Source organism: Amborella trichopoda, chromosome 13 (genome assembly GCF_054954075.1).
Source record: "Amborella trichopoda isolate Santa Cruz 75 chromosome 13, AtrichopodaSantaCruz75HAP2 v2.0, whole genome shotgun sequence".
Taxonomy (NCBI): Eukaryota; Viridiplantae; Streptophyta; class Magnoliopsida; order Amborellales; family Amborellaceae; genus Amborella; species Amborella trichopoda.
In genome coordinates this window covers 35951644-35973977 of record NC_142348.1, presented here as the reverse complement: position 1 = coordinate 35973977, position 22334 = coordinate 35951644, and the positions used below count along the sequence as shown (strand labels likewise).

Here is a 22334-nt window from a genome sequence, read left to right as displayed (position 1 = left end):
AATTTTGAGAATAATAAAAAATACCGAATCCATATGATCTTAATCTGTATCATTTTCTCTTGGTTGGAAAAAACTCGACATCGACTTTTAAAATGCGATAAGATGAAATTTGTATTAGTTCCTTCTTCGACTTAAATATTGTAAACAAGATCATGGTACCCAAGGTTACTGCACTAATCAAAATAAAACGATTATACATTAAAATTGAGAAAACCTCGAGGAGAGCGTCATTATATATGCATAGAAATTGTTTATGCTCAGCCCTACATACTAGAGGAGCATCTTCAAGATAAGTGCTTTTAATAACTGAACTAACTTCACTTATCAATTCTCCTTTGAGTCCATCCTTTTTTAGTATCTTCATAGGCTCCATCTCCTATGGGTTTGGGTCGATATATTGCTTATCCATCACTCCATTGATGAGAAAGTTAGATACCCTCACTGCCGCAAGGCCAATTCATCAAATATAAGACGTTCCTAAAAAATAGGGTAATATATGACATTAGGGAATGATGATTCCAATTGAAGATCCAAACTTACTTGTTCTTCACCTTAAATTGGTGCTTCATGAAACTTAGGTAGATCACTATCCCGACCAGGAGGCTCTCATTGCAGAGCGTGCGCATGGAACAGTTTCTCGAAAACAATGTCCGACTCACTACTGTCATTATAGTGTGTCGATGATCGATTTTGTGTTAATCTCTGGGTCAACTCCTCTACTTGCTTTCTCAAATTAGTGATATTTATATCTCGGAGGTCCTGTTCTCGCTAGATCGGATGATTCCCTGTATCCGACCATAGACTATGTCTACTTGCCATGATACCTATCGACGAACACTACGATCTACAAGAATGAACTGATACTTTGATAACACCTTACACTATTGAGATTACCGGCCACCAATAGCCGGTAAAATAACCGCTTTTAAAAGAGGAAAATAAAAAAAGGATAAGAAATATGTAAGAAGATGACACAGACATAGGGATCCGAGAGCACGGCCACATATCATCAACAAGAAAAGACGAAAAGAAAAACAATACCCAAACTCGCTCTCTCTACAAGATAACTTTTTTTTTTATTCAACCAAAAATTCATCTCTATTTACAATGCACGCCTTCTTTTGTTTTGTACTTCATCAAAACTCCTTATCTCCTAATAACAAACGAAACTCCTTTTCTCTTCCTAAACATATGAAAATCTTGAAAATGAATGGTCTAGATAATGTGTTGCAAGATGCATTATTTCTTGGCTGAAAATCTTTTTTTTTTTTTTTTTAATATTATTCATATTCAAACATCTCGATGTCAAGATAATAAATTCGAAGGTTTTCAACATTAAAATAACCTTTTTCGATGGATTTTTGAGGTGTATCTTTAATTCTACATTTTAAGGCTGGAACCTTATATATACTTTTTTCATATATAAAATTATATAATCTATTAATAACTAAGTTGGATCTGGATTGGATCTAAGTTACCTGGATCCAATCCAAGTTACTATTTGCATCCATATCTGAACCGTCGAATCAAAATATTGCATCCATACATGGATTTGAATAGAATATGAAATCCGAGTTTCGGACCCAAACTGGGTAAATTCTCAGCCCCAACGACTTTGTTGTGCACGCTAGTGAAATGCAAATCGTCTGGATGGGGACTCAAAGCCAACTTCGTAAGGTGTTTTAAAATATTGGACACAGAAATAAGGGGTATAAAAGTTGATCACTTGAAGGTTATTGTGGTTTATAGTTGAAATTATATGACTACCAAGGCAGCCCACTGTTCTGCCATGCTATCCAGATGTAGGTTAAACAATCGAGATTTATAGCCCACTGCCCAATAACCTCTGTTTGTGTGGATCACAATATTACGCCACTCCAATTTTCTTTGTAGATCTCTTCATCAGCTTCACTCTAGTGCTTTTAAACAATACGATTATTGGATTTTCATGATCATTTAGTCCAGTAGTTGAATGACTCAGTAGTGTTTGATGTGAGATGATAGTATATTGCCTTGGGAAATAGGCATTCCAGGGGCTATTGCATAGCCGACTCATATGATTCTCGCATGGTAGGCATCTACTCCTTGAAAGCTTCAGTCGTTATCGCACAGGCACCCCTTCAGAATATTCACACCAACACCGAGTTCCTCTTATCTCCTCCTGAAGTTTTCTATCAAATGGTACATTCAATACCTCAGATAACAGTTTGACAACATATGTTGGAGTGCTTGCTGCAGCCCTTTCTAATGATCAGATACAATTGTCAAAGGACGCAAATTTGGCCCTTGATAGAACAAATCTTGTGGAATGCCGTTAAACCATAGCCAGCTTTTTGTAGTACTTTTCTCTACCATGAAAAATGTAATCGGGAAAATGCCACCATCAACATCCATGCCAATAGTGCACGACAAGATCCCCAGGTATCTTCCCTTAAAAGAGGCACCGTCTAAGCCTATGAGTGACCTACATTCGTAGGCGGATCCCTAGAGGTATTAGTGGAAGCAAAGAAATTGAAAATTAGATTTGTCCTTAGAATCTGTCTGTATATAGCCTACAGTTTGGAGATCGGTGAGTTGTAGTTTCTCCAAATATAAAGATAGCTTGGTATATGACTTCTCATGTGACCACAATATCTTTTCCATTGCAATTTCTTTGCCCTGCGAAGCTTGCATGCATGATAATGAGACACCAAGCTCACATAATATAATTTATAATATCTTCGGACGTCGGATCGATTTGATCATTTAATAGAGCTCTAATCTTTTTTGCTACCCGGGCTTCGTGCCAATGGCTGGCTGATGGGTCTCCGCATTTGTGGTCGTTCTCAACTTTCTCACTTCAAAGAAATTTGTGGAACTAAACCTGGAGCACCACACCTGCCATGTGTGCGTATCTCTAATACATATTGCAACTACAATCCTAATCATTTACTTCATAAAAAAATTGTGATATATGGCATAAATTTGTCGGTGGTTCGGTTTCGCTAGAAGGATCGAGAGAGGGAGAGAGAAGAGTTTTGACATTCATGTGTTCATCAGAACACATAAGCATTATCTTGACCCAACCATTGAAGTTGGTCATTTCCAATGCAAGATTTCATCAAAACATAAAATTCCATTTATCCATCTAAACATACAATGCCATTTGCATTCATGTATTCATCAAAAGGTACAAGCACCATTTTCATCCAGGCATATAACAATAGAAAACAGAGAAAATCAACAACCATAGTATTTTCCATTCAAGTAACTGACTGAATATACTACCCCAATATTAAGGTCTACAACATCTACATGGCACCATAATGGCCCAAGCATTATCAAAAGGAAAGTACAGTCGACGAAAAGCAACAAAACAACCATAGAAGAACAACAATGAATTAATGGGATCTTAATAATTCGAGTTTGATGAGAAGTCAGAAGAATCATCTGGGGTGTTGTGGACTCCCACTACTGGATGGCAATCAGTGAAGCACGCAATCGACTGGGCCCGGGCTTGAATTGCATGGAGAGAGGGTTATCTCCAGCTCTCTAGAGTATTCGAACCACATCAGTGTTTGGGGGAAGATGGTAGCGGATGTCTATATAATGGGTCCGACCAAGTGAATAAATAGTTGTTCCCTCCTCAAGTATCACTTTGCATTTTCCGGCATAAGAATAACATGTTTCTGGGTTTTCCCCACAGATTTTCTAAGTTCCATAATGCGTTTAGCCCTTCACATTTTTACTATTAGTATTGCTGCTAGATGCCACGATAGAATAAAAATCCTCAAAGGAAGAAACAAAGGACTTGGTGCTTTTGGAAAAGGCCTCAAGCATTAGGCAAATAATCGCTAAACAAATAGACAAATGTGTAGTTTGATACAATTAAGCCACTGTTTGGTGACAAAAATATTCAGCAAAACAAATAAGAAATAAAAGAAAACATTGAACCATTTGCTAAACCAGAATAGGTAACAAATATTCATCCATAACACCAAAACGGATTAACTAACTACAACATCGATAACACCAAAACGGATGAACTAACTACAAAATCAACCGTAAAACAGAAAACAATACTCACCGAAGAAATAAATAAATAAAAATAAACAAAACATAAGCGGTAATAGCTAGGGTTTAATTTGATGACCATACCCTGAATAACTCCAACACAGCAAAAGCAAAAATATTAATCGATACCGATAAGTAGCATATGCAATGTAAGAACAATTTCAACGGAAGGGAAAAAAAAAAAGGAGGGGGGGGGGGGAAGGGAGGGAGAGATTGAGAAACCCAATTGAAACTCTATTATTATAAAAACAAATTTCAAGAACAATCTAAATTCATGCTTTCATATGTCAAATTAAATGCATTAAAAAATAAAAAGAAAACAACAATAAAAAACAAAAGAAAACAAAAGATAGAAAAAACACATGTACCCATCAACCCAAAATCCTTCACTAATTCACCCTAATAAAAAAAGAGAAATTAGTCTGCATACCATAAAAGATACAATATTTAACATATTGTCTAATTGTAACTATTCCAACTCAAGACAATGTGTCGTTTTATGAGTATTTTGATATTATATCATAAGATATGGGTAAAGTCCTAAATTATTCATCTCTTGTGGGCAATTATTAGGTAAATCTCCCTAAGAAAGCACCAAAATCAAAACCTTTTTTCTCATCAATCAAAAGATCCAACAAAAACAAACAATAGCAAAAATTAAATCTTGCATAATATGGAGTCCTAGCGCAACACAAACTTGGGAGGGTTTGAGGATAGAGAGTTAGGGGGTAGAGAGAGGGGGAGAGAGAGAGAGGGATGTGAGGAGTGGAAGAGGAGTTTAAAAAACACTTTTGAACAACCATTGTATCAGAAATACCATTTTTTATCTTCCAAGTTATCTCCCTTAGAACTCTTTGTACAGAGTTGCTCCTCTTCAAAAGGCCTAAGGCCTCTGATAGTTTTCCTTCACACTTGAAAGGTCCTTGATATTCAAGCTCTTGATCTGAATGATCTATCCAAAATTGAGATGCTTTGCTGACCTGCCCATCTGATCCCAAATTCCATATTCATCTCGTCCAAATTTCATTTTTAGCGGCTTTGCATATTAGCAGTTTATTGTCGAGAGCTGACCCATGTCTGCTAATCAATCCAGGTCATAGGAGTTGCAGAACAAGTTCTACAGAATAAGGAAGAATCGACTAACTTTGGCCAGTATCAGGACAAAAAGATTCGAACCCAAATCATGGGAAACCAAGGTATTGGAGATAAAACAGCTAGCGCTAGGAACCATACAAAGTGGGTCTCCAATGGTTGCTAGGAGATAATCTGGTAAAACTAAAGCTTAACACAGACATAAGCTAGGCAATGGACTTTCTGCCCAAAACCCACACAATGAGAGAGAGAGTTCCACCAAATGCTAAACTAAAACCGGTACTTTAGTCATAAGCAACCCATCTACATTCTCATAAACCACAATTATCACATCTGAACACTTTTCATGGTTAACAACAGTGTTTAACAAGCCGAAGTAGGGTCATTGACAATGAATCGGTGCCCCCCCAAAACATCAGTCCGAGCACAAAGCAAACCCCCAAAAACTAACAAAGAACTCAAATACCAAAAATTCAACAAAACACCATGTTCTTTTCTCCGTGCATTAGTAGGAGGTGATGCTGTACGTGGAATTAAAGGGATGAGAAAGAGGCTCGAATCACTCTTAGGATGTCAGTGAGAGTGACAAGACCAAGTAGCAGCCCATTATCATCCACAACCCACACCCTGTGGACATGGTGATCCACTGCCTTACCCATCACTTCGCCGAGGCTCGACCCCATGCCACATGTTATGAGGGGCCTTGGGGTTTTGACTGGTTCAGTTCTCGTTCCGATGCTTACCTTGTTCATGAAGTCGATGACAGGGAGTGAGAGCCATGTTTTCAGTGAAGAGCTCGGGCACCCCCTCAAATCAGTGGCTGAGAATGTCTCCACAAGCTTTTTACCTTTCCCCTGAGAAAGCATGAGGCAAACCAAATTCAATTCGTTTCCCAAACAAGTTTCACTTCATCAGAAACAAGGAAACAAATGCACGCCTTGCAGTATCTTGAGTCGTGTGCAAGCTATGTCTGTTTGACATCCTTATTTTAATCAATCTAGAATCATGAAAGATGAGATAGATCGGTCCTCGTGGAGGAGCAAAATGAGCACCCTGTTTTAGCTAGTATATTAGCAACCCATTTATTTTGCATCCTACGTAAATGATGCACATCCATAGAAACTTTAAATTTTTATACAAAAGATAACCCTCGAACTACAAGTGGTAGCGAAGATAGAACTGAAGATTCATCCTCAACCCGAAATCTTGACATGCATGGTAACATATTATATCATGTATTTATAGCTACCCAACACCTGTACATAAAATATGGTATTGTAACTAAAACATGAAACTATAAAAAAATGTTTAGGAGAATGGACCTCCTGGCTTGTGCTTCACTTCAATGGAAGTCATGTCAAAAGAATTATGTCCCAATTTGTAAGTAATATTTGGAGGTGCTTTAAATAATTATCCTTGAAATATATAAATAGAGGTAATTTGAAGAACTGAAATGATTGGGGTCAGCACAATTGGTTACAAGATAATAGCTTAACTTAGAGGGAGACAGAGATAAAGTCACCTTCAAATTTTATTACCATCTTTGTATTTGGGCGTCCCTCTTTGTATAGGTGCTTCCTAGTTAAATTCATGTGATCTGGTTATTGCCCAAGGTACTAGCAGGTCAGAAAGGTATTCTTTCCCTCAGTGGCTGTATTATGCCTGTTATTCTAGGTTAGCAGGTAAATGAATCTAACATAGTCCATCTCGAACATACCCAAGGAAACTCAAAACCTCATAGAGGAACCACAGAATATATTTTCTCCTAAAATTGTGGGGCTGGATTCCATTGAGTCCTCTGAAGAATGTGCGTAAGCCTAAGAATCAGAGTTGTCTAGGCATCATGACATATTTATGATGAACAAATGCTCCTATCAAAATAAAAATGCAAATTGGAATCCAAAAGGGAGAGCTAGTGGTGTGAAGTGGTAAAGGACAACTCATGCAAGGGAGCTTGAGGAGAAAAGTGTCCCAACATATTAGTGGCCTGGAGGCCATCAGAAGCTATATTGGAGGTGACGAAGACAAGATTCAAGCAGCATTAGGAAATAGGGGGAACCACCACCCATCATACAAATGCGTGTCTAGATACCCTTTGTTTCAATTCAGAAATATATCAAGAAAATGCAGCAACCTTGATATGAGAAAAACACATCGGATCAGTAGATGCTAAACTGCAATACATTCAATTTTCAGTCATATTCGATGATGACTAGAGAGCAAATAATACTATTAAAGAACATGTAAAATTACAATCATTGAATTTCACTTGAAGAAAATTTTCAATTGGTGGGGGAGATACCATGATAACCTTGTGGTCTTCCACTGGATCCTCAATGACGGGTACAGCACTCAAGGAACTACTTCTCATCCATCTAAGAACTTCTCTAACTGCCATATGCTTGGGAACAGCAAATACGTTCTCCTGAATCGCACCCAATTCACCAACACTGAGTGATGTAATCTTCTCTAGTTCTGAATCGTGTTCTCTTAAGAAACTCAAAACATCCATTTGTGAAAGCATTCGATAACCAGGTGAAGACTCTGCAAGTTCAAGTCCAGTAACATGATCCATGTGACCATCCATTGGAACTAAGGCCCTGTGGATGCCTTTGCTGAAGGCTTCCATGCAATCCAAAATACTGCATGAGAAAGAAAAAAACATGGAGGACAAATCTTTTAACTAAAGATGAAAGAGATCTCAATAATGGCTATAACTTTACTGACTTCTAGGTGGACTTTTGAACTTGGCATATTATCAAGAGTTACTCCCACCATGCATCAAATGAGAACCAAGACAATTTTACTTCTTTAAAAATAAAGAATGCATTTTTCACTAATTGATTTGAACACAATGTTTAAAGTATTGTTTGCAAGAAAAGGAAGCCAAGGCACAATCAGTGATAGAAAAGAATACAATGAATTTTTCTATTCACAGTAATGAAACAAAAACTTCTGAGTCTCCTGAAGAGAGAAAAATATCAGCTGGAAGTAATTTTCAGGTTGAAAGTGATGCACTTGGACATAAGACATTATGCACGTTTAGCTCCTTGGAGAACATTTCAAAACCCCCTCTTATCACTCCAGCAGTTTGTCCATTTAACTGATAAGGCAATCCTTAATTGGATTATATAAACTAGCTTTCACAATATACTTGAATACAATGACTGTGACCATGTTCCTAACTATACGCAGCCTAAAAAGGTTGTAAAGGGCCCTAATTCCAAGATCCTACTATTATAGGCTCATGGTTTATCTAGAGATGACGGACAAGTCACTTTGGTTAGTATCTGTTATTCCAGAAGAGATGCACAGGTACAGGTCTCCTATTTTATTTGTCAATAAAAAATTTAGAATGCCAAATACATGAAGCTTGCAGTAAACAACCCAGAAGAAGTTGAATATCTTCTTGGACAAGAAATTACATTATCTCCTAAAAGCCTTCACTTTCAACACCATCCAAAAAGATAGACAGAACCTGATAAACAATACCATGACAACTGCAGATTTACAAGGTTACTGGGGATCTAATACCCAGTTCATTTTATACAGAAGCCTAAAATGAGTTTCTTCTAAGTGATAGCCAGCAATCCAGGTATTTCACCATGAAGTTTATATCAGCAAGTGCACATAAGTAAAACTCTCTGTCTCAAAACTATGATAATGATTCTCATTGATTCCTATGTATGTTGATTCTTATTCTTGTACTTCTTTGTAATAATGGACTTCTCTGTATGTTGTACTCATGCAAAGGAAAATGAAGAAGGAAAACGAATTTCCAAATGCTAGAAAATCCACTCAACACAATTTTTCTTGGAACCATGATGATTAACTTGGGCAGCACTCTGAAAATACAGTTTCCAAAATATTCAGACAAGGGAATATGATGAACTGGCTTGAATAATGTTTACCTTACATGAATTGGTACTTTCTTATTGATCAATGGAATGCTATCAACAGGGTTTCTATTACCCGATGCCATAACTAGCTCACTCAGATAACCGTGCTAGTGCATTGTGTTTTCTCAAAGCATAGTGAGCATGAAAGTCACAGAAGAGAGAACCCACCACAATATACATCTATCAAGAGACAGGTTATTAGTTGGTCAAAAAAATACATTGCGAAATATTAAATGGACTCTCCTACAGTATAGCTTGCAATGCCTAAATATCCATCTCCAGGGACAGTATCTAAGCACAAGATACAATCTGCTCATAAGCAGAGGAATCATATTGTTGATGTATTCCAGTTCCTTTCTAATGTGAATAGGTATTACCAGGTGCACTATTGTCATCAAACTCTATAATAACTCTATAATATTATCCAATGTGGAGTTTGATACTTTCACTGATGGAAGTGTATCACACAATGTCTGTTCATGTGGTGGTATTGTTAGCTCATTGAGTTGCCATTTAATTACAAATAATACATAGCCTCCACAAATATTTATCATAAAACAGTGTAGATGGATCTATTACTCTCATTACTCTTTTTAGAAACCGCACACACTAATTCCTTTACAATATTAATCAGAAAACATATACCGGGTACAACACCGTATTCCTGCTTTTCATCATCGTAATCCATTCAAGTTCCCCAGAACCAATGGCAAACGTTGTATGATAGACCCAAAATAATTGATAACATCCATTTGTTTTTTAAATAACAATCTTCAGAGGAAAATGACACAGAGAGCACACCTATTGTCATATATCATTAAAGTCAAGCAAAACTATCCCATATAAGTCATCCTTCTACACTAGATTAAGAAAGAGGAGCGGCAATGCAAAACGAAATAGAAAAAGAAGAAGAAACTCATTATATGAGTCAGGCTTTTGGCTTTTGCTGCAACAGGGAACAAGAAAAATCAGAAATAAAAATAAACAGAGGAAGAAGAACAAACCCATTCTTTCGATCAAGCTTTTGCTGTTACAATAACAAAGATATAAATATGGGTAATGAAACCAATCAAGGAGGTAGTAGAAGATAATCAACATTAAGTGAAAAACACTGAAAACACACCTTTAGTGCAACCAAAGCACGAGCAAAAGAGAGAGAGAGACCGATACCGAACCTATTACTGGGATTAACAGTCCACAAGCTGAGCCCCTCCAAGCAATGGCCAATAAGAGAGGAAACGGGAACATTCATTCTCTCCTCAAGGTCAGCCATGTCCATATAATCAGCTATGTGAATGAGTATATCAAGCATGCTCACCATCCCTATATACTGTTTCCTTGGAGCACCTGTGACCTTGTCTGATTCAACGATGGCGGATCCTCCCGCTCCAATCCAACGGCCGGGTGGCGCCGCCACTGGTATAGCCACGATATCATTGGCCACGAGAGCGTTAATGGTATCGGTGAGAGAAGCGGTGTAGGGGACCTCAACAAGCCGACGCTTTCGTTCCATGAGATCCCTTACGTTCCTCTTCCAAATCCCATGTTCCAATTCCTCTTCTTTCTTCTCCTGCAACTCCATGGCTCTTCTCTCTCTCTCCAAGAAGTTTCAGATATGGTAAAAAGAGAGATGACAGAGATATGGGTTCGTTGAGTCGACGTATTTATGGGTTTGCATGGGCGACACGCAGGGGTTGTGGGATGAGCAGGTGGCAAGTGTAGAGAGAAAGGAACGTAGAGAGAGATCGTCGCTTGTTATTGGTTACAATTAAAGTTGTTAGCAAAGGCATAGCTTTTCTAAATCCACTATATGAATGAATGGCTGACATGGATCCAATCACAATATCTCGTTTTTATATTGTTTTATTTTTATTTTTTCTACAAAATATTTGGAGACTGAATTTTGAGTGTCAATGCATCTTGGTCATTTTATTTTAAAAAATGTTTTTTGGTATTTTTTTAGGTGTGTCTCAATTTGTAAAAAAGAAATTGAAAATACAATACTATAAGGCATCGGATCTAGATCAAAATGTTAAGTAACTCACTTGATCTAAATTGAACGACTTGGATGGGAAGGGAAGTATACAACTTCTACTTTTTTTTGACAAATGTTACTAAATTTATTGATAATGGGAGATTACATCAAGGAATTATATTATTTGAAACAAGCAAATAAGGCAACGAAACACCAGTATTAGCGAGATCATCTGCCCAAGCATTGACCTCCCTATACACATGATGGAAAGAGAAGGTCCAAGACTCCGCCATGTCTAAGATTTGGATCCAAATTGATTTCTGCTCCCATGATACCCTTTGTTCTTTATTGCATCATTTGATTATATTGATAGAGCCCCTCACCACCATACAACAAACGCCCAAGTTTCTATTTTTCAAAAGCTTCAAACCATGAAATAGAGCCAAAATTTCAGCATGATTTGCAGAAGCCAAACCAATGGGCCCAGCATAATTAAATATTGTTGCCCCTGTCCAATCCCTTAGCACTCCTCCTATACCTGCTTCCCTAGGATTACCCAAAGAACTCCCATCAAAGTTAAGTTTGAACCCACATAACAAAGGTAGAATCCCAATAGTATGAGGCCTGCCTCTAATCGAACCCATCTGGAACAAGTTAACTAGATTCAATGTAACATCCGCCCACCCCTCTTTCGTAATAGACAACTAGCACCACAAGTTATGTTTAACATTATTGAACATACTATCAAAGGTTAAAACATCCCCATTAAAGGTTTGGTTATTACCTTCCTTCCGAATTTCACACAGTACACTGCCTACTTGAGGTAGATTTGGGAAGACCAATTGGGTTACAATCCCCACAACACTCTGAAGCATTGCAACGCTCACTCCCATCAATGAAAAGAAGCTATACCAAATCCTTGAAACAAAGTGACAACATAAAACAGGTGAGCCCTAGACTCTCCATCCTCCTTGCACATGAGACAAATGTTCGGCAAAATTTTATCTCTTTTTGATCAAATTATCTATGGTGAGAATTTTTCTTGGGCCGCTCATCATACAAAATCTTGAACCTTGAGAGGGATTGGCCACTTCCAAATTTGAGCAACCTGTGGAAAGGACCAACGCCACCTATTATGACATACAATCTATAGTCAAATTTAACCAAAAATTGCCCATCACTTTCCACCTCCCAAATGACATCATCTTCCAAACTGCGAGGAATATAAACTTGATCTGACTCCTTCCAAAGTGCACTTAATCGAGAGTACACATCGTCATTCACCTTCTATATGGTAGATTTAAATTCCAAACCCACCAGATTTCCTTGAATCTCATAGTGCTCAGCCCCTTAGCATTAGGTTGGGCCACCTTTAACAAATATTTCTGGAAAGGCAATCTTGATTGACATCTCTCCTAACCACTTACAATGCCAAAATGATATTTGGTCGCCATTACCAGCACACCACCTCATATTTCGATCTAGCTAATATTTTCATAGGTAGATAGATCTCCAAAATTTTGATCGCTGCATATTTCCCCTTCTATTACCAATCCACATTCCTTATTTATCAATGCCATATTTCACAAGTAAAACTTGATGTCACATATGATATTTCAGATGAAAGTTGTGCCACTACTATTTACACAAGAGAGCCTGATTAACAAGTGAAATCCTTCTAATGCCAAGGCCCCCTTCATTACAGAAGATGAAACTTTCACGCTTCACTATAAGAGCCCCACAGAAAGTTGTGCATAATTCCTTCAAATTTCTTTGCTACAGAACTTGGCATCTGGATGAGCGACATTTGATATATGGGTAAGTTTGCCAAACACGATCTAAGAAGAGTTACTCTCCCCCAATGATACAAATTTAGGCTTCCAAAGATCCAACTTAAGTTGAACTCGTTGCACGACTTTATCCCAAACCGAAACTGGTAATCTTGAATCTGAGATAGGTAGCCGTAAGTATGTAAAGGGAAAAGAGTAAACTTTACAACCCATATTATTTGCTAGGTCTTTCACACCAGTAGGACTGCAATTAATCCCTATCAATAAAGTTGTTTCAAATTTTACTTTATGGCCCATTGCTCCTTCACAACATCTCAGAAATCTAGCAATATTGTTTACTTGTATCTCATGTGCCTCACAGAAAGTGTAGAGTATATAGGGATGCTTTTGGCCTAGAGAAAAATGAGAGCAGAAGAGAAATCAACTATAGATTCAATGTTTTTCGAAGTGCCTATGAAATTTTCTAGAATTCCTTTCTAGCCAAATATTCCAGATTAGGACATATACTGAAAAGGTGCCAAAGCTTTTTCCCATTTTAGAGCCAAATATTCCAGATTAGAACATATACTGAAAGGTGCCAAAGCTTTTTCCCATTTTAGAGAAAGGGAGGGAAATAAAATATTCAAATAGAATATTTAGGTTATGAGGTGTCACCCACTTCAGACCAAACAGTTGGAGGAGGGATCCCTAGAGGGTGAGAGAGACTTTGCAGCGGATAAAGAGGTGTGGAGTGGATTCCTCTTCCTCAAGACACATAATGCACTGGTTAGGGAGAGAGAAGCCTCTCCTTTAGAGTTGATCTAGGGTAAGGGTCTTTCCTTGAAGGAGGATCTAGATGAAAGCTTGGATTTTGAGGGGAACAGGTAGGGCCCAAGAAAAATTGTGTAAGCGGCTTAAGGTTCTGGTTGGGGAGGAGTGAGGAGTAAAAGGAGGAGACCGAGAATGTTCCCCAAGGGGCCACAGGCCAAATTAATGTATCCTATTGGGGGGAACAGGTAGGGCCCAAGAAAAATTGTGTAAGCGGCTTAAGGTTCTGGTTGGGGAGGAGTGAGGAGTAAAAGGAGGAGACCGAGAATGTTCCCCAAGGGGCCACGGGCCAAATTAATGCATCCTATTGGGGGAGGGTAGAGAAGATGGGGTCAAGGATTTGAAGCAGAGATAGCAAGAGAGCAGATTCCTGATCCGTGAGATTCTTCTAAAAATTGGTATCCAAACCAGATTGGAGCCATTGAATTCTACATAGTCTGCTATAAATGATTTAGGGTCTCTTGCCACAAGGACGAGAGCAGGGAAAGTCATTGAAAGAGGAGAATTTCCAATCCACAAATCAGACCAGAAGAGTATGCGAGTGCCATCTCCTAACCTACATCTGATGCGTTGTAGGAAGGCGTTCCTGGTTGTGGAGATGCTTTTCCACACTCCCGAAGATCTATGCCGTGGGGCTCTAGGGAGCCATTCCCCACTGCTAGGACCAATATTGAGTTATTTATTGGTGCCCCATTATATTGATTAGCATAAACATACTAGATTTGAAAGGGTTTTGCATCTCTGTGTATGGATAACTTCTTGGTGAGGAATTCATGACACTGGTGCGAGGAACCATGCTTATAACAAGAACTGTCTATACACAGAATTTCTGAGTTGTGTTAATGCTACATATTACTGCCTTCTCCCACCATGTTTTCTATCCTTGGCCACTATTTTTGTGACCAAATAGCTCAACATATTGTTTTGATAACCAAAATCTGAAAGGGGTTATTTCTTCTTTGGTATTTGTTATTCTTTTCCATTTATGAATTCAATTTTTACTATTCTTATCAGAAGTTCTATATAAGATCATATTGTATGCATCTACAAAATAATGTTCAACCAAACATGGGGCATGTGTGTTCCTTACTTTGTGCTTTCTAATGTACTAGTAGTGAGATTGTATTTTTTGGCTTTTCTTGTTTGCATTGATACATCACAAATTAGAACAGAGGATTTTGGATTCTAAGAAATGTGGCAGGGGATTCTCATTCTAATTCAAAATTAGTTTAGGATGCAAACCAATAGCATTTCTATAAGATTGCTTGAGACTGCTATTCATCTTCTATACGCTCATCTAGCTGAAGAAATATAAATAGCAATGATGAACCTCATTGATTACATCACAATGCGTGAGAAATTTAGGATGATTGACGGATGATTGCTTTGCAGTACAACGCTACAATATACTGAGGAGCTATTTTCATCATGTACAATATTTTCTTTCAAGGTTTATGCTACTCTCAATAAGCTTGAACAAAACACTTTACAGATTGATGCATGTTTGATATTTTTGCTTCTCATTCATTAGGTGAGTCATATTTGATGTAAGGTTTTATGAAGAATGGTTAGGCAACTTTAAATACTGGTTGCTTGCCTCAATTCCAAGTTCCCCTAGAACCCCCTTTATCTCAGGAAATACAACACAAAATCAATTATACTAGCCCCATTTACAGGGGTCTCATCCAAGGAGCAGATAGCCTGTTATGACCCCAAATAGAAGAAACAACAGTTCATATCTATTCTTCATGAATAGTTTGAGCATCACTCGTGAGATCACAGTTTCACCTCAACATAAAACTATTCTCAAAATCCCTTAAACTGTAAAACTATCATTATCTCTGAGCTCAAGAAAACCTTCGGTTAGGGGGTATTTTGGTCATTTTCCCCTATGTATGGGGAAATTGATTTAGGAGACATTCCTGCCTTCTCAATTCTCTCATAACCCTAAATCTTGACACAAAAAACGAAAAAATAAAATTTATTTCTTAAGATTTTGTAAACATTACCCATCAAAAAAAAAAAAAAAAAGATTTTGTAAATGTTGTATTTGAAGAGCATGAATTCAATCACAGTTTTTTTGGATTCAATTTGACTTGGAAGATCAATACAAGTTATATGTGTGGTGCGAAATGTGAATGGACATTTACTTTCAAACTATGGATTTTTCAATTTTTCTATACTTCAATCATTTGAATATATATGAATATACTTTATGTACAATGCATATGAGTGTCTACACATATATACAAAATAAAAGCATACGTATTTGTATATGTACTGTGCGTGTGTATACTGTATACAGTTACATATATGCATGTACTATGTATGGCTGGAATGTGTCAGTCTTAACGTGCCTGCCTAGGTGACCACCTAAGCACCGCCCAGTGCCTTTTTGTACACTGTATCAAGACATGCTAGATTTGTGAGGCGTTAATCAGAAGCATCAAATGGTTCCTCACCTGACTGCATTGCCCTTAACCTGTACACCATCACCAGAGCTGCAGTTCACCGTATCACCTACCTGGCCTCCATGGAACACTTCTTGTTCATATCAATAACTGGTTCCTCCATGAACCTTTTGTGCTACAGCATTTCTCTTCCCTCCTTTTCCTAGTAATTAGTGATATATCTCATTATCCAGTATCTATAGTATCAACTTTTGATTCCTCTTAGCAACCTGTGCTCCCAGATTTAAAAGAAGTGATTGGCTTCTTCAAAGACACGCGGCCTTCCTTAGGTCCCAGATGATCTCACGGTGACACCAAATCCCGTTCCTACACCTGAGTTTCATGCTCCATTATATGTTCTGCATATAGTACAACAATGGACTCATTGCTGGCTTTTCTGGGAAAGCAAGCAGAGTCATCAAATGGGGATACAGCCCTCCTCAACCATACCCACCAGCCTTGAGGACAGTATCCCCTCATCCACACACCTTTTGTTAGCTAACCTTGAACGACCCCATCTCACTAGAAATTCAGGACTGCGATTCCAGTCCTCCTATGGTCATTTCAAATCCAGAAGCCCACTTTCCAATTTTGAAGTGTAGAAGACAAAGGGACGCCTTTTCATCCAATACACACCATACGGTTTGAAAAGAAATAGAAAGCTTTCTATCAAAATTAAACCCTGCAGATTTGGAGAATAACAAAGTGGCATGGGAGGAAAACAGAGATGAATGGGTGCTGACTAAACTTAGTTTTCATGGAAATAGCTTATCACGTCTAGGAATACTGACCCATATATGTAATATGAAGGCACGAGATGTATCGTCTTGCCATTTCATTTAGCTTGTTTGCGGTTTACAGTAACTGATCTTCATGGATGATTGAACTTGAAAGATGAATTTCTTTCTGTCTCTGAGGTCGTATAGATCTATTTCCTCATCTCTGACTTCAACATTTTAGACCACCTTCTAGGCTTAATGGATTGTTTTGAGTTTAATTAATATTTATGTTAAACAGATGAGGTAGAAAAAACGAAATTAATCTAATGATAAGCCTATACCATTTGGAACTACATCTGGCTAAATCTTCAACACAAACTATATTTACCATCACATTACCCAATCATCATATATATTTTAAAAAAACATAACATCTTCGATGCAGATAACGAGCGCCTGAAGAAAATGTACACTTAATCTAATCTTTAACCAAATTGGTTGACCAGGTAAACTTGCTAACTCCCTTTGTTGGGGAATCACAATATTTATGCATCTTATCAGATTCTGTCATCAAAGGTGTTTTATTCTCTTTGATAAGTTATTCCAAGGTGATTGATTGTCTAGGTTGCAGCAAGCAATAGAAGGCCATATCATCTTGCCTGAACCTTGGCAAGCTGTGTGTCAAGCATCCACTCTCCCCTAGGAAATCGACAACCACACATCGTACACCATATGTGCGCTTGTGTAGAGGGCCGGTTTTTACATTTCAATAATCACAGCCCTCAAATGCACATTTGCATAATGGGTGTGATAGAGATACTAAAAACTTTCCAAATGCTCATGACCAAAGTGCTACAGAACTTTCTTTGCTCATGAGCTCTGGGACTATTGGGATTGCATGACAATGATTTTTATTTATATATTTTTTTACAAATCGGATTGAATTGAAATTTTGGGGATGTGATGTCTCAATTTCACCCACAACATTTCAAAGGTATTTTAGTCATTTTATTTTTTAAGAATAATCTCTTACATATTTTAGGAAGACTAGGTGAAGACACCCTCAAAATTTAGCTCAATCTGATCTAAAGAAAATAAAATAAAATTCATATACTAACATGCACTCCCCACCATCTGATGGAAATCAGACGGTTAAGTGCCATGAGAGGAGTACTATAGCACTTCGATCATGAGACTTTTTACCAATTTTCATATATAGATATATATATGAGTAAACCTTGCAATAGCTACGCAGCTATAATGAATAGCAACATAGATGGACTACCAACCGTCAGATCTTCATTGAGTAGATCAAAATACTTATCACTATTTTAATTTTAATTTTTTTTATAAATATGATTAAGATGAAAATTTGGGTGTATATACCTAACACTATTGCGCACCATATAAAATATAAAAAAATTATTTTCAATAATTTAAAATGACCAAATTATCACGGTCATTTTTCAAGGGGTATTTAGGTCATTTATATTTTGGAAAATATTTTTTATATATTTTTTAATTGTGCCCTATTTTTTAGTACACACGTCTAAAATTTCATTATGATCCGATTTTTAGAAACAATATTAAAATTCATATAGTGATATGTATTTTGAACCATATGATGAAGATCTAAGGAGTGAGATTCTACTTATATGACTATTCATTATAGCTGCCCAACTATTGTTAGCTTTTTCCTATATATGAGTAAACCTTACAATAGCTGGGTAGGAAGAATGAATAGTAACATAGGTGGAATCCCAGCTGTGAAATCTTCATCGAGTGGTTCAAAATACATATTACTATATGAATTTTAATATTTTTTATAGAAATCAAATCATAATGAAATTTTAGACGTGTACTAAAAAATAAGGCGCACAATTAAAAAATATATAAAAAATATGTTCTAAAATATATAATGATCGAAATACTTTTGAAAAATGATGGAGGTAATTTGATCATTTCAAATAATTGAAAATAATTTTTTATTTTTATTTTTATATGGTGCGCAATAGTGTTAGGTATATGCACCCGAAATTTCATTTTAATCAGATTTATTAAAAAAAAAATTAAAATTAAAATAATGATATATATTTTGAACCACTAGATGAATATCAGACGGCTGTGATTCCTCATATATTACTATTCATTATAGCTGCCTAGTTATATATAAGTAAATATTACAATAGCTGGGCAGCTATAATGAATAGTAATATAGGTGGAATTCCAGCCGTCAGATCTTCATCATGTGGTTCAGAATGCATATCACTATATAAATTTTAATATTTTTTCTAAAAATTGGATCATAATGAAATTTTAGATGTGTGTACTAAAACATATGACGCACAATTAAAAATATATAAAAAATATTTTTCAAAATATAAAATGAACGAAATACCCATGAAAAATGGAGGGTAATTTGGTAATTTTAAATTATTGAAAATAAATTTTTTTTTTTTTTTTATATTGTGCGAAATAGTGTTTGGTATATACACCGAAAATTTTATTGTAATCAGATTTATAAAAAAAAATTAAAATAGTGATATATATTTTGAACCATTTTAGAAAGATCTGACGGCTGGGATTCCACCTATATTACTATTCATTATAGCTGCCCAACTATTATAATGTTTACTCATAGGAAAAGCTAACAATAGCTGGACAGCTATAATGAATAATAATATAGGTGGAATCTCAGTTGTCAGATCTTCATCATGCGGTTCAGATATGAATTTTAATATTTTTTTAGAAATCGGATCATAATGAAATTTTAGACGTGTATACTAAAAAATAGGGCGCACAATTAAAAATATATATAAAAAATATTTTCCAAATATAAAATGATCGAAATGCCCCTAAAAATTGATGGGGGTAATTTGGCCATTTTAAATTATTAAAAAAATACTTTTTTTATATTTTTACCCAAACTTTCTTCTTAATCAGATTTATAGAAAAAAAATAAAAATTAAAATAATGTTATGTATTTTGAACCACTCAATAAAGATCTAACGGTTGAGATTCCACCTATATTACTATTCATTATAGCTGCCCAGCTATTATGAGGTTTACTCATATATAGGAAAATGCTAATAATAGCTGGGCAGTTATAATAAATAGTAGTATAGGTAGAATTCCAATCGTCAGATCTTCCTCATGTGGTTCAGAATGCATATTACTATATAAATTTTAATATTTTTTTAGAAATCGGATCATAATGAAATTTTAGATGTGCGTACTACAAAATAGGGTGCACAATTAAAATATATATAAAAACTATTTCCTAAAATATAAAAAGACTGAAATACCCCTAAAAAATGATCGGGATAATTTGGTCATTTTAAATTATTTAAAATAATTTTTTTATATTTTTATATGGTGCGCAATAGTATTAAGTATATACACCCAAACTTTCATCTTTATCAGATTTATTGAACCACTCGATAAAGATCTGACGGCTGGGATTCCACCTATATTACTATTCATTATAGCTGCCCAATTATTGCAAAGTTCACTCATATATAGGAAAAAGCTAACAAAAGCTGAGCAGTTGTAATAAATAGTAATAAAGGTGGAATCTCAACTGTCAGATCTTCATCATGTGGTTTAGAATGCATATCATTATATGAATTTTAATATTTTTTTATAAAAATCGGATCATAATGAAATTTTAGACGTGTCTACTAAAAAATAGGTTGCACAATTAAAAAATGTTTCCCAAAATATAAAATTACCGAAATACCCCTGAAAAATGATCATTTGGTCATTTTTAATTATTGAAAATAATTTTTTAATATTTTTATATGGTGCGTAATAGTATTAGTATATACAACCAAATTTTCATCTTAATCAAATTTATAGAAAGAAAATTAAAATTAAACTAATGATATGTATTTTGAACCACTCGATGAAGATCTGATGGATAAGATTTCACCTATATTACTATTTATTATAGCTGTCCAACTATTGTCAGGTTATATATATATATATATATATATAAAGGCCGATTCCCTAAACAATCAAAATAAGGGTGCACCTTCAAATTGTAAAAGCAAACATTGTTGTATAGCCCAATTTTTTGCACATATACACAGGGACTTATAAAAACCGTGTCCTATATATATGTAGGAACTTTACTTGTAAAAGCAATGTTGCAACAATCTATACCTTCTATTTTATTTGGATATTGTAAATTTAACATATATCTTAAAAGATATGCTATTTTTTTGATAGAGTCTAAAAGACATGTCAAATCTATACCGTCCAATTAAAATAGACATTGTAGAATATCGTAACTTTGCTTTAAAAAATAAAGTTGCAACCTTATACAAACCACAAACACACACATGTGAATGGACTTTACAAAAATCAGAAAAGGCTTGTGATCACTTTGATTACTTTGGTATTAGAAAGAACCTCAAGCTTCTCAAGTGTTCTCAAAGGAGGACAGCTCTTCACCAATACCAACTTGTAAGTCGAGGTCTACTACTTGGTTACACTAACTTTTTCCATCTGTCAGCTCGAATATAGTAGTAAATATCAAACCTTGAAGGAGGAACTGAAGAAACAGAATGACACCCATCGCTGCAAAGAAAACGTACGTCACCATGAATCTGTTTACGACAAAAGTCACCCATAAGGGGGACAGTCTAAGTAACGCGAGTCTTGTACCATTCTTACAAACACGGAGCAGGAATATGTGAAATCCATTGAAAGGCTGAGACAGGTGTATGATTTCAAGATGGGGGAGCTGGAAAACCAAATAATGTAATGCTCTCGTCCATTACTCTCCTTGCTATAACTGGATTCAGTTGTTCACTTGCTCGAACATTTGCTTTGTAAGAGACTGCCAAGTCCACAGAACAGCAAATGGAGATGTTATAAGCCAACTTCACTGTGAATTGGCAAACGGGAAGAACCAAATAAAGATCCTCAATGAACGCTTGGGATATGTGAATGCTGATCTGGGACTGAAATGTAAGCTTCCCAAAAACTGTTTCTTGTTGCTTTAATTGTTCTGGATTAAACATATTTTAAAGCACATCTTTTTGGCAAAAGATGTGTTACAAATCATAAGCATCAGTTTTTAACAGTTATGGTTGTTCAAGAAACAGCCTTAAGAGAACATGCCTGTGATGTATACAATGCAACAGATCAAGATGACATCCGGGCTCTCTGAAGGATTGGCTCCAACTAGAACAGGAGGCAAAAACTAAATTGGCCAAACAGCTCCAAAATGCAGAACAAGCATGTAAGGATCAGTTAGCTGGTTTGATTGTCATGTCTTGGTATATGAACCTATCTCGATTTATATCCAAGAGAAATAATGATCCATTTTTCAAAAGGGTGCATTGCTGGGCATAAGCATTTCCAACAATCAAACTATTGTGACCCAATGTTTGCTCTGATGCAGTGAAGATCAGCAAAGCGTAGCATGACAACCAACTTGCAGGATCAACTTCAAATCGCAATGTTGTAATCTTGAAGCAAAAGATTATGAAACTGAGGAAAGAGAACGAGGAGTTGAAAAGGAAATTAAATACTGTGCAATC

The 22334-nt window shown here is 36.2% G+C and overlaps 1 protein-coding gene across 2 annotated transcripts; it reads right to left on the bottom strand.

The window, feature by feature from the left end:
- Positions 1–5428: 5428 nt before the first annotated feature.
- Positions 5429–10657, bottom strand: LOC18446310 (SNF1-related protein kinase regulatory subunit gamma-like PV42a). Of its 2 annotated transcripts, XM_006856432.4 has the most exons (3): positions 10220–10657; positions 7448–7787; positions 5429–5999 (listed from the first exon to the last, which is right to left on the bottom strand). In XM_006856432.4, the coding sequence occupies exons 1-3, from the start codon at positions 10624–10626 to the stop codon at positions 5679–5681; spliced, it is 1068 nt and encodes a 355-aa protein (XP_006856494.1). In that variant the 5' UTR covers positions 10627–10657; the 3' UTR covers positions 5429–5678. The 2 variants fall into 2 exon arrangements, with proteins under 2 accessions (XP_006856494.1, XP_088711387.1); XM_088855261.1 differs by lacking the exons at positions 5429–5999; positions 7448–7787 and adding an exon at positions 9944–10071 and having other exon boundaries at positions 10168–10657.
- Positions 10658–22334: the final 11677 nt, after the last annotated feature.

Excerpts from the sequence above, each read along its gene's own strand:
- LOC18446310 (XM_006856432.4), bottom strand. The coding sequence starts at position 10,626 with ATGGAGTTGCAGGAGAAGAAAGAAGAGGAATTGGAACATGGGATTTGG. Across the intron at positions 7,788-10,219 it reads ACTGTTAATCCCAGTAATAG|TATTTTGGATTGCATGGAAG; the intron begins GTTCGGTATCGG and ends TTTCTCATGCAG. Across the intron at positions 6,000-7,447 it reads AAGACCACAAGGTTATCATG|GGGAAAGGTAAAAAGCTTGT; the intron begins GTATCTCCCCCA and ends ATGCTTTCTCAG.